The sequence below is a fragment of the Haematobia irritans genome, chromosome 1, assembly GCF_050003625.1.
Source record: "Haematobia irritans isolate KBUSLIRL chromosome 1, ASM5000362v1, whole genome shotgun sequence".
NCBI classification, from domain to species: domain Eukaryota; kingdom Metazoa; phylum Arthropoda; class Insecta; order Diptera; family Muscidae; genus Haematobia; species Haematobia irritans.
This window is the reverse complement of record NC_134397.1, coordinates 86,241,644-86,259,006: the sequence shown is the minus strand read 5'-3', so window position 1 is coordinate 86,259,006 and position 17,363 is coordinate 86,241,644. Positions and strand designations below refer to the sequence as shown.

Genomic DNA, 17,363 nt, shown 5'->3' with positions numbered 1-17,363 from the left:
TATAGCACCCAACATATTTGACGGATTTAATATAGTATCGAAAATGTGGACTTACAAATTGGTGCAGGGTATAATATAGTCGGCCCCGCCCGACTTTAGACTTTCATTTCTTGTTTTTTCTTCTGTTTTTGTTAATTTAATTAACGTGCGGAATGTCATGGAAACTTGTAACGGAACGAAATACAAAAAGTATTCGTCCTTACATGAATTTATATAATTGTGCTTCACGTTGTTTGGTATATGTGTATTTTATGTGGCCACAATGCATATGCTCACTACTCCACATACCCACTGTCATTCAATGCAGTCTGGTTAAGTATAGGAAAAATTCTTTATGAGGCAATCTGACTTTGGGCAACATTTATTTTTTTCGTGCTATGAGTATAATTCGCATCTACGTCGTGGCTATGGGAGAATATAAACTCGGGGGTTTTGGGCAAAGAGGAAGCAGTCCCGACAGCCGAAGGGTAGTGAACACGACGAGTGGCACGACCGCAGTCAGTTCACACTAAGCGACAGGAACTCAACCACCGCACTAAGTGTTTCGGCATTTAGCTTGCTTCCGCACTAATTGTTTCGGCAATTAGCTTGCTTCCGCACTAATCGTTTCCCTACGATTAGCTTGCTTCCACACTAATAGCTTCGGCTATTAGCTTGCTTCGGCACTAGTAGCTTCGGCTATTAGCTTGCTTCCGCACTAATAGCTTCGGCTATTAGCTTGCTTCCGCACTAATAGCTTCGGCTATTAGCTTGCTTCCGAACTAATTGTTTCGGTAATTAGCTTGCTTCCGCACTAATCGTTTCCCGACGAATAGCTTGCTTCCGCACTAATAGTTTCGGCTATTAGCTTGTTTCCGCAATAATTGTTTCGGCAATTAGCTTGCTTCCGCACTAGTAGCTTCGGCTATTAGCTTGCTTCCGCACTAATAGCTTCGGCTATTAGCTTGCTTCCGAACTAATTGTTTCGGTAATTAGCTTGCTTCCGCACTAATCGTTTCCCGACGAATAGCTTGCTTCCGCACTAATAGTTTCGGCTATTAGCTTGCTTCCGCAATAATTGTTTCGGCAATTAGCTTGCTTCCGCACTAGTAGCTTCGGCTATTAGCTTGCTTTCGCACTAATAGCTTCGGCTATTAGCTTGCTTTCGCACTAATTGTTTCGGTAATTAGCTTGCTTCCACACTAATCGTTGCTTCCGCACTAATATCTCCGACTATTAGCTTGCTTCCACTAGTAGGTTCGGCAAGTAGTTTTGTTACTAACCTAACAACGAATCAACAATCAACACCGAATCGCCCGGATTATCAACATACACTATCAACACTGAATCGCCGCATCACCTGAATCATCAACATATCCCGCATCACCCGAATCATCAACATATCGCCGCATCACCCGAAACATCAACCTACCGCCGCATCACTCGAATCATCGGCCAACCACCGACAGCCGACCAAACCAACACAACCGACTCATCGACACCGGACAGCCACCGACGGCTGACCAGCAAACCACCATCACCACCACCGAATATCAAATCGTCAACAACCGATCGGCCGGCATCTTTACTAAGAAGGTACATAATAAATCACCGACTCCCCATCAGATGTTACCTTGCAAACATTAGCATTATACGTATATAAGGTCAAATAAATAAAGTTCGTACTACTATTATTGTATAAATACCACCACATCGTGTTTTCTTAATTTAAGGTTTGTGGGTCCTTAAATTTGATCCTGGACGACCACTGGTCTACCACAGCCGACGACAAAACCACGTTACAAACTTTCTTAAAATTTAATAATTTCATGCACTAAAAAAGAATTAATTAGGATTTAATGAAATATAGGGTGCACTTTTATTTGAAAGTATTATTTTTTATTGAAAAAATAACAATTTTGTAACAAAAAATTTTTTTGATATCAAAGTTTGCAATTTTCGAAGAAATTCAGAAACTCTGACAAAAGAAATACGACAAACCGAGTATAAACATAAATATTTTACGATTAGACGATTTAGTTTAGTCTACGAGACGAAATTATTTTTTTCCCGATTCAGGGAAAGTTGACCAAATTAAAACTTGATTTAAATTTATTTCGTTTATACGAAGTCCCATTATATGAATTCCACATTTTAATATAAGTTGGACAAAAGTTTTACATGTTTTATTTCCATGATGTATCAAGGATGCTAGTTTTCGCCAATGCGATATGTGTCGATAGAATCTCAATTCTAAATAAAACATAAAACGATATACGGTATATATAGTATATGGATGATTGTAATTTACATTTTCCATTAGTACTAAATGAAAGAATGGACGGTGTTTGAATTTCTCAAACATCATTGAGAAATTCAAACACATGGTGCTATAAGCAAACACATGGTGCTAGGTTAGGTTAGGTTAGGTTATAGTGGCAGCCCGATTAAGATTCAGGCTCACTTAGACTATTCAGTCCATTGTGATACCACATTAACTAAAAGTACCTATTACATATGGGCACTTCTAGTTTTAACCGCTGAACCTTCTTGATTATTTTTCTTTGTTGAACCAACCAGATTGTTCCAAAAACATTAGCAGACTGCTTAAGTTAACGTTTTCCAGATCCGCCAGTAATCTGAAGCTATATGCTCCAAAAAGTTGCTTGCGCTTTACACAAAATGCAGGACACTCACACAAGAGGTGTTTAATTGATTCTTTTTCCTCCACGTCATGACAGCTCATACAATAGTCATTATACTTCGCGCCAATAGTTTTTGCAAAATCGCCTATCAGGCAGCGACCCGTTATAGCAGATATCAGGAGTGATATCTGACGTCTCGAGAACATTAGCATATCTAGTGTGCGGTTTAAGTTGAAATGGGGCCATATTTGCTTGGTGTCGTTACAACCCTTGCAATTCTCCCATCGAACATTTGCCATCCTAACAGCCTTCTCACGCAGCATGAGCTTGCAGGTAGCTAGGGGCATACCAACAAATTCCAGTTCCCCTGGAATATGTAAGGTAGTCCCTAGCCTTGCCAACTCATCCGCTTCGCAGTTCCCCGGTATGTTCCTATGGCCAGGCACCCATATTAGGTGAATATTGTACTGCTCAGCCATCTCATTGAGAGATTTGCGGCAGTCGATGGCCGTTTTCGAGTTGAGGAACACAGAGTCCAAGGATTTTATTGCAGGTTGACTGTCTGAGTATATATTAATGCCAATATTTGTTGGAACATTACTTCTCAGCCAATTCGCCACCTCTCTTATTGCTAATATTTCAGCCTGAAAAACACTACAGTGATTAGGTAATCTTTTCGCTATTCGAATTTCCAGATCTTTAGAATATACTCCGAACCCCACTTGTCCATTCAATTTGGAGCCATCAGTGTAGAAATCTATATATCTTTTATTCCCCGGGGTCTGTGTACACCACGCCTCACTGTTGGGAATTAGAGTTTCAAACTTTTTGTCGAAAAGTGGTTTTGCCAGGGTGTAATCCACTACGTTAGGCACATCTGGCATTACTTTGAGGACCGAACTATGACCGTACATTTTTTCCGACCACAGCGATAGCTCGCGCAACCGCACAGCCGTTGTTGCAGCTGACTGTTTGGCCAAAATGTCTAAAGGCAATAGATGTAGCATGACATTAAGGGAGTCTGTTCCTGTCTTACTAAATGCGCATGAGATACATAAGCTCGCCATACGCTGAACTTTATCTAAACAAGTCGGTTTCTGAAGTGCCGGCCACCAGACTACAACACCATATAGCATTATAGGTCTAACTACTGCAGTGTATAGCCAATGCACAATTTTTGGTTTTAGTCCCCACTTTTTCCCTATTGCCTTTTTGCACGAGTACAAAGCTACCGTGGCTTTTCTCGCCCTCTCTTCAATATTAAGCCTAAAATTCAGCTTCCTGTCCAAAATAATGCCAAGGTATTTTGCACACTCACCAAAGGGAATTTCAGTACCCCCTAAGGAAATGGGCCTAACCGTGGGAGTTTTACGATCTTTGCAGTACATGACTAGTTCTGTCTTTGCTGGATTTACACCAAGACCATTATCTTTCGCCCATTTCTCAGTCATCCGGAGAGCTCTCTGTATAATATCTCTGATTGTGGATGGGAATTTTCCCCTGACTGCTAGCGCCACATCATCTGCGTATGCCACCACTTTTATCCTTTCTTTTTCTAGGGAAACCAGAAGGTTGTTTATAAAGGGTGATTCTTTTGAGGTTAGGATTTTCATGCATTAGTATTTGACAGATCACGTGGGATTTCAGACATGGTGTCAAAGAGAAAGATGCTCAGTATGCTTTGACATTTCATCATGAATAGACTTACTAACGAGCAACGCTTGCAAATCATTGAATTTTATTACCAAAATCAGTGGCAGAAAATCCGCTTTTTTATCGACAAATTTTGTTCAGCGATGAGGCTCATTTCTGGTTGAATGGCTACGTAAATAAGCAAAATTGCCGCATTTGGAGTGAAGAGCAACCAGAAGCCGTTCAAGAACTGCCCATGCATCCCGAAAAATGCACTGTTTGGTGTGGTTTGTACGCTGGTGGAATCATTGGACCGTATTTTTTCAAAGATGCTGTTGGACGCAACGTTACGGTGAATGGCGATCGCTATCGTTCGATGCTAACAAACTTTTTGTTGCCAAAAATGGAAGAACTGAACTTGGTTGACATGTGGTTTCAACAAGATGGCGCTACATGCCACACAGCTCGCGATTCTATGGCCATTTTGAGGGAAAACTTCGGAGAACAATTCATCTCAAGAAATGGACCGGTAAGTTGGCCACCAAGATCATGCGATTTGACGCCTTTAGACTATTTTTTGTGGGGCTACGTCAAGTCTAAAGTCTACAGAAATAAGCCAGCAACTATTCCAGCTTTGGAAGACAACATTTCCGAAGAAATTCGGGCTATTCCGGCCGAAATGCTCGAAAAGGTTGCCCAAAATTGGACTTTCCGAATGGACCACCTAAGACGCAGCCGCGGTCAACATTTAAATGAAATTATCTTCAAAAAGTAAATGTCATGGACCAATCTAACGTTTCAAGTAAAGAACCGATGAGATTTTGCAAATTTTATGCGTTTTTTTTTAAAAAAAAGTTATCAAGCTCTTAACAAATCACCCTTTAGCAACATTCCAAAGAAGAGGTGATAGAACTCCTCCTTGGGGAGTGCCTCTGTTCACATACCTTTGTATGTTTGCTTGCCCTAGTGTGGCTGAAATACGTCTCTTTATTAGAAGTTCGTCTAACAGCCTAAGTATACCTGGATCAACATTCAGAGTTGTCAGTCCATTTAATATCGAGCTCGGATGGACATTATTGAACGCCCCTTCGATGTCTAGAAACGCCACGATTGTGTATTCTTTGACAGATAGTGAGCTTTCAATAAAGCTGACTAGTTCATGCAATGCGGTCTCAGTAGACCTGCCCTTCGAGTATGCATGCTGTCGTTTCGAGAGCAAACTTGAATCCACGCTAGTTCTAAGATACATGTCTATCATCCTCTCCAGGGTCTTAAGTAGGAATGAGGATAAGCTGATTGGTCGGAAATCCTTCGCACTCGAGTGAGAGGCTTTTCCTGCTTTAGGTATGAAGACGACTTTTGTTTCCCTCCACTTTTCTGGAATATATGCTAAGTTTACACATCGTTTATATATCACCGTCAACCAGGGGATAACTCTTTCAGCCACTGCCTGTAACTCCGCCGGAGTAATTCCATCAGGTCCGGGGGATTTGAATGGTCCAAAGCTATTTAAAGCCCATTTTATTCTAGATTCCGACACAATTTCCTCGATAGGAAATGATCGCTGAGCCTCTGTTACACCGCCGGAACATGGTTCAACCGTCTGATTTCCAGGGAAGTGTGTGTCCAAAAGTACCTCCAACGTCTCCTCACTGGACGTTGTCCAATTTCCCTCCGATGTTTTAATGAAACCTGGAGCGGTGTTAGTGGATGCTAGTACCTTCCGTAGTCTGGAAGCCTCTGACGTATTCTCAATACTGCTACAGTAATCATCCCAAGAGTTTTGTTGAGACCTTCTCAGTTCTCGTTTATATTCTCTCAGATTCATCTTGTAAGTGTCCCAATCCTCCGGAGCTCTTGTGGACTTTGCTTTGTTAAAGAGCTTCCTGCAGGATTTCCTCATATTACTTAACTCTGTAGTCCACCATGGCGGCCGATTTTTTCCCCTTGGCTTTCCTCTAGGGCAAGCAGCTTTCAGTGAAATGTTGAAGGCCTTAGTAATCCGCTCCACTGCGTGTTCGATATCTTGCACAGTGCTCATATTTGTCTCCGGCATTTCCGGTATCATCGAATTGAACGATTCCCTATACCTATTCCAATCAGCTTTCCTAACATTTGGCGGAAATATGGTCTTTGAAGTACGAACAGCCAATCTGAAACTGATGTAGCGATGATCTGAGAAGCTATGTTCCCTCAAAACTTGCCACTCAGATATCTTATCATTCAGTTCCGGAGAGGTCAACGTTACGTCCAAAACCTCTTGTCTGTTCCTGGTGACGAAGGTTGGTGCATCTCCCTTATTGCAAACTACCATGTTAGTACGCAAAATAAACTCTATTAGCGACTCTCCCCTTGCATTAGTATCACTACTTCCCCAAATACTATGATGTGCATTTGCATCGCATCCCATAATGAGTTTTGTCTTTGTTTTTAGTGACTCCTCAACTAAGGTCTTAACGGCACAGGGTGGCATCTCCCTATCATGTCCCATGTAGACCGAAGATACCCAATATTTGCATGTGGATATCTCTAGACTGGCTACGACAGTGTCTGCATTGCTCAATGAAGGAAGCAGAAACAAGTTTAGTTCGTTTTTAGCAATTATACATGCTCGATTTATATCGGTACCGGTATTATGCAAAAGTTTGAAACCCGGAGTGCTTAATTCACAGATCTTGTTCTTATATATGTATGGTTCTTGAATAAGAACTATATCTATGTCTCCTTTCATCAGGAGAACTTTTAAGGCAGCACAAGCGGCCTTACAATGGTGAAGATTTATCTGGAGGAACCGTAGAACCATCCAAATTTTCAACCACCGTCACATCAGCCGCTTCAATTGAGTCATCAAGGGCTTCCTCTTCACAGATCTCGGTGACTCTCGCAACAATCCGCGGTTCAGTTTTGGTGAGGCTTGAGCCTGTAGAAACTTCCCTCATATGATTTTCGCCATAGTCTGCAGGTTTTATGTCTCCTTCGGCTTCGCTAGGAGATTTTTCCACTGCTGACTCTACCGGAGGCTTGTCCGTTTCGGAATCCTTTGGCTGATCGCTTTTGTATACCTTCATATGGATATCATGAAAGCCATAACTTACGCGTCCTTGGGTATGGGCTAGATGTGGCAGCGACTCTATGTTTAATATAAACACCGCATGCCGTCTTGGTCCATCCACCTCATCCAAACGACCAACCTTCCAATCGGCGGTTGGAAGATCTGGGTTACATTCTTTTAGTCTCTCTAGTATTGACTCAGGATCAGGAGGGTTTGCCGGTATCCATGCATGTGCTCTAGGTTTAGCCGGTATGTCTTTTTTATCGACTAACTCCAAAGCGGCTCCTTCCCAAACTTCACCAATTAGCATCAATGCAGCTTTAAAGCAATCCATAGACCTCTGGTCTGCAAAAGCTATTAACTTATATCGTCCTTGATACCATCCAGCATCTTGCCGTCGAGGACTTGGTCCGGGAAACTTTTTTCGCACCTCTGAGTAGACACCAGACATCGCGTTCTCAATTTCCCCCCATTTTTGCCTTGGAATCATACCGTCCAATGCTCCTTTATTAATAATAGCCATCACAAGGCTGTTTTTTGCAACTGAGGCAAACGATCTTTGATCCCGTTTAGAGGATGGCAGCTCATCCGGTGATCGTTCCCTTTTTCCAGCTTCAAGAATTCCTTGAGCCCATTTTAAGGAATCGCTTTGCTTAGCCGACAACGTGCTTGGGTCGACTGATCCTAATTTCTTTAGGATAAACAAAGCATTTCTTCGTTCCTTGAATCTCTTTCGAGAGGGATTGCCTCCTTTTGATGTCGTCACCTTAGAAAAGGTTCGACTTGCCAAAGTGTCACCGCCAGTCGACCCGTCTACAGGTCGACTAATTGGGCCTGACTCTTGGTCGATGCCCAAATTTATAACTTCAGTCGTTACCCGTCCACTGGGCCCTGAAGTTAGCAACCCAGTGGATGACTTTGAATTTCGCTGCATGGTGGTTTATTATTTCCACCACACGTGAAATTCGTAATAAGTACTAATTACGATGAAATACTCCGCTATTAAAAAACACGTCCGTTCAGTTCGACGGTTGAAGAACTAACACATGGTGCTATCTGTACTGTATACCAGATATGTCTATAACAGGTAGAATTGTAGATATTGGGTGAATAGCTCAAACATCCTTATTGATTTTCCATGTGCGTATTATCTTTTGTGTATACGTTACGATATTTATGCTACCTATAGTTTAATGTATGGGATTTCCAGGATATATGTTCTCTTATGGCATGATAAGAGAAAGTAGTGTGGGACTAGGTTAAGAAATAGTTTGTAAGATAGCAAGTAAGAAAGAAAAATTAAAAATAAAATGAGTGTATTCATCAACCTCTACGAAAACGGAGGCATTTTCATTCATTTTTGGTCCTTCGAACCTTTCGTAAGAAAGAATGGACCAGCGAAAGGTGTTCTACATTAAAGAGTAGAATGAAGCAGAAAACAATCCCTCTACGAAGAAACTCCGTGGACAAACGAGAGAGGAAAAAGTCAAATAGAAGACAACGAAGAAGATTACGAAGAAGATAGCGAAGCCGGTAGCGAAGAGCATAACGAAGACGATTACGAGGAGCAAATAGAAGACAACGAGGAAGATTATGAAGACGATTACGAAGAAGATAGCGAAGACGGTTACGAAGCCGATAACGAAGACGATAACGAGGAAGATAGCGAACAGCATAACGAAGACGATTACGAGGAGGAGAACGAAGCCGATAACGAGGAAAATAACGAAGAAGATACCGAAGACGATAACGAAGATGATAGCGATAACGAAAAGGAGAAGTACGAAGAAGCGAAAACAAAAGTACGATAGGAGAGCGAAGAAACAATAACGGAGAGTTGATTTATACTGACACGATAGATCAACGACGAAGAAGAACGAAGAGGAGAACAAGACTACGCTATAAAAACATCTAAGAAACGGACGAAGTTACAAAAAATGCCTAGCAGTGAATAATTGTATGCTAAAATGCTAAATGCATCTGAAGGAGGAGGTTACTGTGTGCAAATGATACCAGGCACGATTAAAACGGTGGAGGATGAAGCACTCAGAAAGAAAGGTGGAAAAGAGGAAAACGACGAATGTTATGGTTTGAGGGCTTTCGCTAACATGCAGGAACGTCAGGGTGTATTAATTATGCTGATATTCAAGATGCCCGTCAACAAGTTGTGCCGATAACACATCTTTCACACCACACCTCTTATCCTAAAAGATTCTTGGAAAGCGATCCACATTTCACTTTGGGGCCTCGCAGAATGTTTGAATTTCTCAAACATCATTGATCGTAAGCAAACACATGGTGCTATCTGTACTGTATACCAGATTTGTCTATAGCAGGTAGAATTGTAGATATTGGGTGAATAGCTCAAACATCCTTATTGATTTTCCATGTGTGTATTATCTTTTGTGTATACGTTACGATATTTATGCTACCTATAGTTTAATGTATGGGATTTCCAGGATATATGTTCTCTTATGGCATGATAAGAGAAAGTAGTGTGGGACTAAGTTAAGAAATAGTTTGTAAGATAGCAAGTAAGAAAGAAAAATTAAAAATAAAATGAGTGTATTCATCAACCTCGACGAAAACGGAGGCATTTTCATTCAGACGGATATTATTATATTCGTCCACTCTATAATATCAATTCTTTACATTGCGAACATTTCCGCCCTTACCACAAAATTGACTTATATTGATTAATATATTACATTAAATGTATGAACGGTTTTCATCATATTGATGAATGGATTACGTCAAATTTTGGAAAAGCGCTTTTGTAGCGACGACGAAGGAGAATCGTACTTTTGAAGAATTTCATCATCGCATGGATGAAATGGAATAATCGCAGATATGAAACACATAATCGCATAAATGAAATAGTTTCATCACCTAGACGTAATATAGCGATCAATGGGATGTCAATATGTTCGTCACAGCGATGAATTAAAATTCATCGCCACACTGAAAAAACAGTGAACCCACCAGGAAAGATAACTTTCGATTAATTTTAGAAAATTTTGAACTTTTTTAGAAAATTTTAACTAAACGGTATTACAAGCGCTGGCATCACTCCGATATGGCAAAAATAAGTAAATATTTTTCGACAAATTCAAGAAAATTTATTAGACATAACTAAATTTTTTCAGTAGTTAAAGAAAATTTTGTAGTTTTAAGAGAAATCTTGGAGTTCAAAATTGCAAGAATGTCTTTAGTGACATACGAAGTTCACAATGGACACATTTTTGGTAAAATTTACAAATTTAAAGAAATAATGAACTGTTTTGTAAGAAATACGAAATTAGGAAATCTTTATGCTTTATTTGTGAATAACTTTTTCCCGTTTTTTAGTTCATTTAACTAACATACGCAAAAAATTATTTCACTAAAATAAACTTTTTCCAAACATAATGATTCTATGAACTAATATAAAGTTAATATGGCTTTAGTGAAATAGAGAGTTCACTTTTTTTTGAGTGCATGAGGAAAAATTCATCACCGGGATGAAATGTTACGTTAGCCCATTTTTGACGAAAAATTCGTCGTCGTTCTCATGACATACATTTTCCTTTCAGTGCTTCTTTAAGTTAAAATGAACTCATTGTGAAGAAAGTTGAACTTCGTATGGCGCCAAAGACATTTTTATTTGTTTGAACGATATGATTTTCATAGAAATTAGGTAGAATGCATTCCATATATTAGTTAACATTTTACTATATTTATGTACCATTATACTATAGAATGAACAAATTTAACTGAATTGAATTGGAATATGGAATGATTTCATTGAACTATTTTCTTCATTCATTTGGACAAATCTTACATATTTGTGGTAAACCTTTTACTTCAAATTAGAACTGCTAATTTTATTTATTTATATAGACAATCTTTTCTTCAATAAAATAAATGTTTTATTAATATATTAACAATCAACAGCATCGACTGGCCTTGAAATATTAGTTTATTATTCCACTATTTCCAATTTCCATGTAATGTTATCTTCTTGTACCTTTTACTTTTAAAAAGTTGCTGCCTAACGATTTGGTCCTCCTTTTACAATTTCAATAGCTAGAAATAAAAAAAATCCTAAACCAATTTTTTTTTCAACTGGTTAGCGTCACTGAATGTTACATGATAACTGAAGATTCCAAAATGAAGACGAATGAAGGGGTTGGTATTCTGTTGGTGTTTTCCTTCTTTATTCACCATCACAAACAAATTTTCAACAAAAAAGTCTCACTAATTTAAAATTACAAATATTTTATATATTTTATTTGTTATTTATTATATTATTTTTTAACAATCTCTCCGTATACCATAACAACACGATTTCAACTAAAAAACAACCCACACACAAAGAAATATAGGAAAATTTCCTTAAGTTTTTAAAGGAGTGAATACTTCTTAGTACGATTGAACTAAAATATTTTTTTATGTCAAGTGTTATTCGTATGTACGATAAGGAAGTCATTTTATAAGAAATTTTACAAAATTTGAGGAAACTTAATTTTAGTTCGGTTTTTGTTTATTTTTACGAATGCTTTGTTATCAGTGAATAAAATTTTCTTGTTCAGTAGAAAATTCTTATACTTAGCGAAGAAAACAGTATTACTAAAATTCCATGCCTTATTCTAGTTAATGAACTATTCTTAACTGCTTTCAGTTTAGGATTTTTTTAGTAAAACAAGTAAATTATATTATTTCACATAAAAATTTAAGTTAATGGAAATAAAATGGCTAAACAAAATTTATGAACATTTTTTCCTTTAGTTTCCTTTGTGTATGAATGCACAGCCAATTTTTAAAAACTGGAATGATATTGTTTTTGCATTTTTGGACGATTTTCCGTGCGTAATAAATAGTGCCGATTTACATATTCAATTAATGAATACAAATCAGAAAAGAAGTGAGACTCTAATCGATTACTATTATAGTAGCTAGCATACTCGTTCGCCGTGGTGCTTTGAGCGATAGAGCCATAATTAAATATATTATAAACGGTTCATACGATGAGGTTATCCGAAGAACCCTATCAGCAATGGCATTTGCCAAATGTCCGGATTTATTGAGATTAGAGGCGTGCGCGTGAGTGAAATTTCACTCACACTCACGCACATCCACGAAGTCCAATATGTATTCACGCACGATACGTGTGGTAGCCTATGCCACTCACGCACATTCACGAAATGAAAACCTGTACTCACGCACGAACTACTTTTAAAGACTCGCGTCCACGCACGATTCACGACAATTCACGTGACTAACGACAAATTCACGAGACTCACGACATCTTCCAGCCGGGAATGAGCAAGGGTAACAAAATTCATAAATAAAATATAGTTTGAAAGCTAAATCAATTTCAGTTAACATACGAGTAAGAATTAAATCTTGATTTTTTCGTGAGCGTGTTTTTCAGAAATTTTATTCACGCACATTCACGAACCGATTTTATTACTCACGCAAGACATATTTGTTTTTTAGTCCCATTCACGCACATTCACGAGAGTTGCTTCAGATTTTATTCACGACTCACGTAATTCACGCACAACTCTAATTGAGATCATTATAGTGTCCGATATAGTGTCGGTTTCAACAGACAGAAAATACGTTGCGAGCCCTCCTGTCAAACAACCTTAGGCGGTGAAAAAGATTTTTGAATTTAATGAAGGATTTGCGGGTGGTGAATTTCAGTGCACACAAATGGCGACTGGTGTCAAATTGACAATTGATGGACAGTGCTATGAATGTGATCTTTACATTGTTGGAGATAAAGAGATGGCTTGTGAAATTTTGATTGATTTGGATATTATGAGAAACGGACAGTGCCAAGTATATTCCTTGAAAGACTATGATATTCGATGTAGCGATAAATTTGATAATACGGAAAAACGAGAACTTGGTCAATTGCTGAATAACTATTCGGGTTGTTTTGGTGAGAATTTGAATGAACTAGGAAAGTGTAGTGTGGTAAAGATGGAAATCTCGTCAACATCTCCCATGCCGGTTGTTAGAAAACTCTATCCGATACCGATTCCAAAACAACAAGTGGCCGATCAAATGATAAATGAACTTTTGGACTTAGATATCATCCGTCCGTCATCATCATTATACGCATCTCCGATTGTGTTAGCACCAAAGTCGAATGGCGAAGATCGATTATGTGTTGATTACCGGGCTTTAAATGTGGTAACTGAGAAACAACCATGGCCAATGCCAACGGTTGATGGTGTGTTGTCGACACTCGCAGATAAGAAATATTTTTCTATCCTTGATGTCCGGTTATTACCAGATTGAACGGTCAAAGGGTTACACGGCGTTCATCACACATAATGGACATTTCGAATTTAATAGGATGCCTTTTGGGCTCAAGAATGCGCCTTGTACTTTCCAGGGGATGATGATGAAGATTATAGTGCCGGAAAGGGACAAAGTCGTCAGTTATGTCGGTGAGGTAATTGTTGCATCCAATACCGTCGAGGAAGGTTTGCGAAATTTGGGAAAGTTCCTAAGTATTATTAAGAATGCAGGTTTGACGCTTCGTCTATCAAAATGTTTCTTCGTGAGGGTATCATTTTTGGGCCATGAGATCGACGAAAATGGGATACGACCTGGCCGCATGAAGACTATCGCCATAGAGAAATTCCCGACACCATCCAATTTAACCGAAATTAGAAGATTTTTGGGCCTAACTGGGTAAGTTCGTCGCCAATTATGCCCACATCGCAGCACATCTAACTAGGTTGACGAGAAAAGATGCTAAATTTGAATGGTCGGACGAATGTGAAGAAGCTTTTAAATTTCTCATACGGGCTGTCACAAATGAACCAATTTTGGATATCTACGACATCAATAAGACCCAAGAGCGGGTAGCATCGATTAGCAGCAATTTTGATGCAGGTGGAAGGTGATGGTTTCAGGAAACCAATTGCATATTTTAGTCGAATCTGTAGTGAGGTCGAGTGTAGGTATCATGCGTATGAACTGGAGGTTCTAGCGTTGGTAGAGGCATGTGACAGGTTCCGAATGCACCTACTGGTGAAACATTTTGTTGTTTATACTGATTGTTCTGCGATTTCAAGTATGAAGACTAAGGGCGTTTTCGTTTCGCAAAAAATATGTTGCCCTGGTGTTACACTACTTTTTCCCTCATTGTATTTTCGCTCAAATAATAGTGTCATTCCAAAGTTATTGTTAATTCAAAATATTGTGGGGGATACAGGATCCAAAATCTATGACAGTGTCCTTTATATTTGGCAATCAATTTCGAGAATGTTGCACCTTTTTTCCCAATCGAAATCGCCATAAGACACAAATGGTTCCCCGTGTATCGCGTTGGCTACTGAAGTTGCTCGAATATGATTTTACCACTTGCCATTGTGCTGGAAGGCTCATGACGCATGTTGACGAGATGAGTAGAGCTCCCGTTGAAGAGGAAGCTGAACCTGAAGATGTGACAGCAAAATTGATGGCTATAGATATATCTACCGATGATTGGATTTACAGCATGCAAAGACAGGATCCTGAACTGTGTCAAATAGTAGCTATCATAAAGGGTGGTATTGATTCGCCTCACCGAAAGCATTATTGTGATGCGTTCATGATGAAGTCACACATACTGTACAGGAGGAAAATAACCGATGACAACAATGATCTGTTGGTCATACCAAAGGGATTGAGATGGAGGATTGTTATGCAGTGCCATGATGAGTCTAGACATCCAGGAATAGGCGGCACCATCAACAAGATAATGCAATATTTTTGGCTCAAGCCGATGAGGAATTATGTTACATGAAGTCGTGCATCGAGTGTTGTTATAGCCGAGAGCCTAGAAAGAAAGAATGTCAACTGTATGGAATGGATGTCCCGCGTGTGCCATTTGAAGTCATTCATATGGATCATTTGGGTCCATTCATCAAGAGTCGAAAGGGCCTGGTGATCGTCGATGCGATGACACGTTATTCAACAATTTTTCCTGTTAGATCCACAAAGACTAAATCAGTAATAAAGGCCCTGGATCATTTGGCCTTGGTCTTGGGGTTGCCGAAACGGATTGTAACTGATCGAGGAACGGCATTTTCATCATCCATGTTTAATAGCTATTGTTCGGAATATTATATCCAACATATCAAGGTAACAGTTAGAACACCTCGAGCAAATGGTTTGGCTGAGCGAGTTAACCAGACCATATTCTCCTATCTTCGAGCGTCGCCATACACTAAGGATTGGGACAACGAACTGCGAAATTTTCAGTGGAGGATCAACACGTCAGTTAATTCTACAACAAAATATTCGCCAATTGATTTAATTTTTCACTTTCAACTACGAGACATCAGTGGCAACAAGCTTTTGTATGTAGTTATCGACGATAACTATTATAACGCTAGTCTAACCCCTAGCGAACGAAGAGAGGAAGCCATTAGGAATATATCCGCTGCTAGAGAGGTATGCAAAGCTGGATTTGGAAGATCTGGAAGATGCGTCACGCAATCGCCGCAAATTTTCTACTGTGGCCAGCAGCGACAAGATGAAGCCATGGTGCGCATTGTTTCCTGAGGTCGATGAAGTGTACCAAGATGAGGCTGGGAAGGATGACACTATGTAACTCGAGGACGAGTTATCGTCAGCTTGGCCGAACTGTCACCCTGTTTTGGCAACTACGAAAACTTTTTTTGATTGAATTGATGATATGGCAACACTAGAGACGACGAGGACAGTTTTTTCGTGAAAAACCCGAGAAGGAAGACGACTCGATAAGCTCCAGGCCGTTGTGACATTTAATTTCAATTAATTAATTATTAATTTCATTACTTTTGTTAAACTGAATTCTTAACAATAAATTGCTTTGATTTTATTTTGAATTAAACCATTCGGCTTCGCAATTGACAATATCATCTAAAGGAGTAAACAATCAAATTAAACGCGATATATCAACATAGCGATCAGATGTAGAGCTTTAGAAATAGGAGTTCGAGTATACAAAAATGTCAAAAACCACTTATTTTCCAGAAAAATAGGTTAGCGGGCGGGCCTTCAATTTTCACAAAAATACCTTAAATGGCCTGAGGAGCAGAGGAAATATGTTATATTTTCCTACGACTCAAAGTTTACGATGCATGGATCGGATGGTGGAAATTTAGTACGAAGGCTGAAAGAAAAGTCTAAATTAAAGAAATACAAAAGGTTTCGTCAATCCTAGTGGGGACAGTATTATGGTATGGGGGTGTGTTTCTGGACAAGTTATTGTCCCGATTTATAGAGTATGTCAAGAAAGTCTTTTGACATTGCCAAACATTTCAAATTCCAGAAATAATTGAAGTAAAAATATTTTATTTTTTGCAGCAATGCTGTGTACATATGTATACTTTGCAAAATACATAATAAAATATTTTTTTAAAATTTCATTATATTTAATTTTGGAACAAAACATAATTTTAATCGTATTGTTAAAACACTTTCTTGACATACTATATATATATATATGTATCGTTTTAGTTTATACTTTCACTTGCCTGAAATGCAATATTTGCCGCAAGAAAACTTGTTAGGGCCTTATTAACGTGTAAATCATTCCACCATTCAGGTGTTATCCATGAACCAAGCCATTGGTAGATAAGTTCCTGCGCCAGATGGTAATACCCATAGTTGAACAGTTCGGTTTCTCTGTGAAGAAGAGTTAGTTATAGTTAGTTGCTCGTTTCATTTTTTTTAAATCTATAGTTTTCTATTTCAAATGTTTTGATTGCAATGAAGATTTTCTATTTTAAATTAAATTATGTGTTGCACATTTTGTCATTCCGCTTGTAACGCATAGAAATATCGGTGAAGTCTAACCTTACGCTGTCCGTCTGTCTTGAATCACCTATACACCTTCAAAAAACGCATCTATAATATTCTGCTTCAAGCACATATATTTTTATATGTGCTGCTTCAAGCACATATATTTTTAGAATTTTTTCACAAAAACTATTATTTATATGGTGCTAATATACATATATATATTTCACCCTAACAATAACCTACCAAAAATGGAAAAAGGGACATGTCCCCTTTAACGAGGG

At 38.8% G+C, this 17,363-nt stretch overlaps 1 protein-coding gene across 2 annotated transcripts in view; it reads right to left on the bottom strand.

Moving 5' to 3' along the window:
• LOC142221348 (aminopeptidase N) overlaps window positions 1–17,363 on the bottom strand; it is a 221,187-nt gene that overhangs the window by 25,247 nt on the left and 178,577 nt on the right. For both annotated transcript variants that reach the window (XM_075291056.1, XM_075291058.1), the window contains exon 8: window positions 16,815–16,965. In XM_075291056.1, coding sequence (XP_075147171.1) covers window positions 16,815–16,965 — 151 coding nt within the window. The remainder of the gene's footprint in view (window positions 1–16,814; window positions 16,966–17,363) is intronic.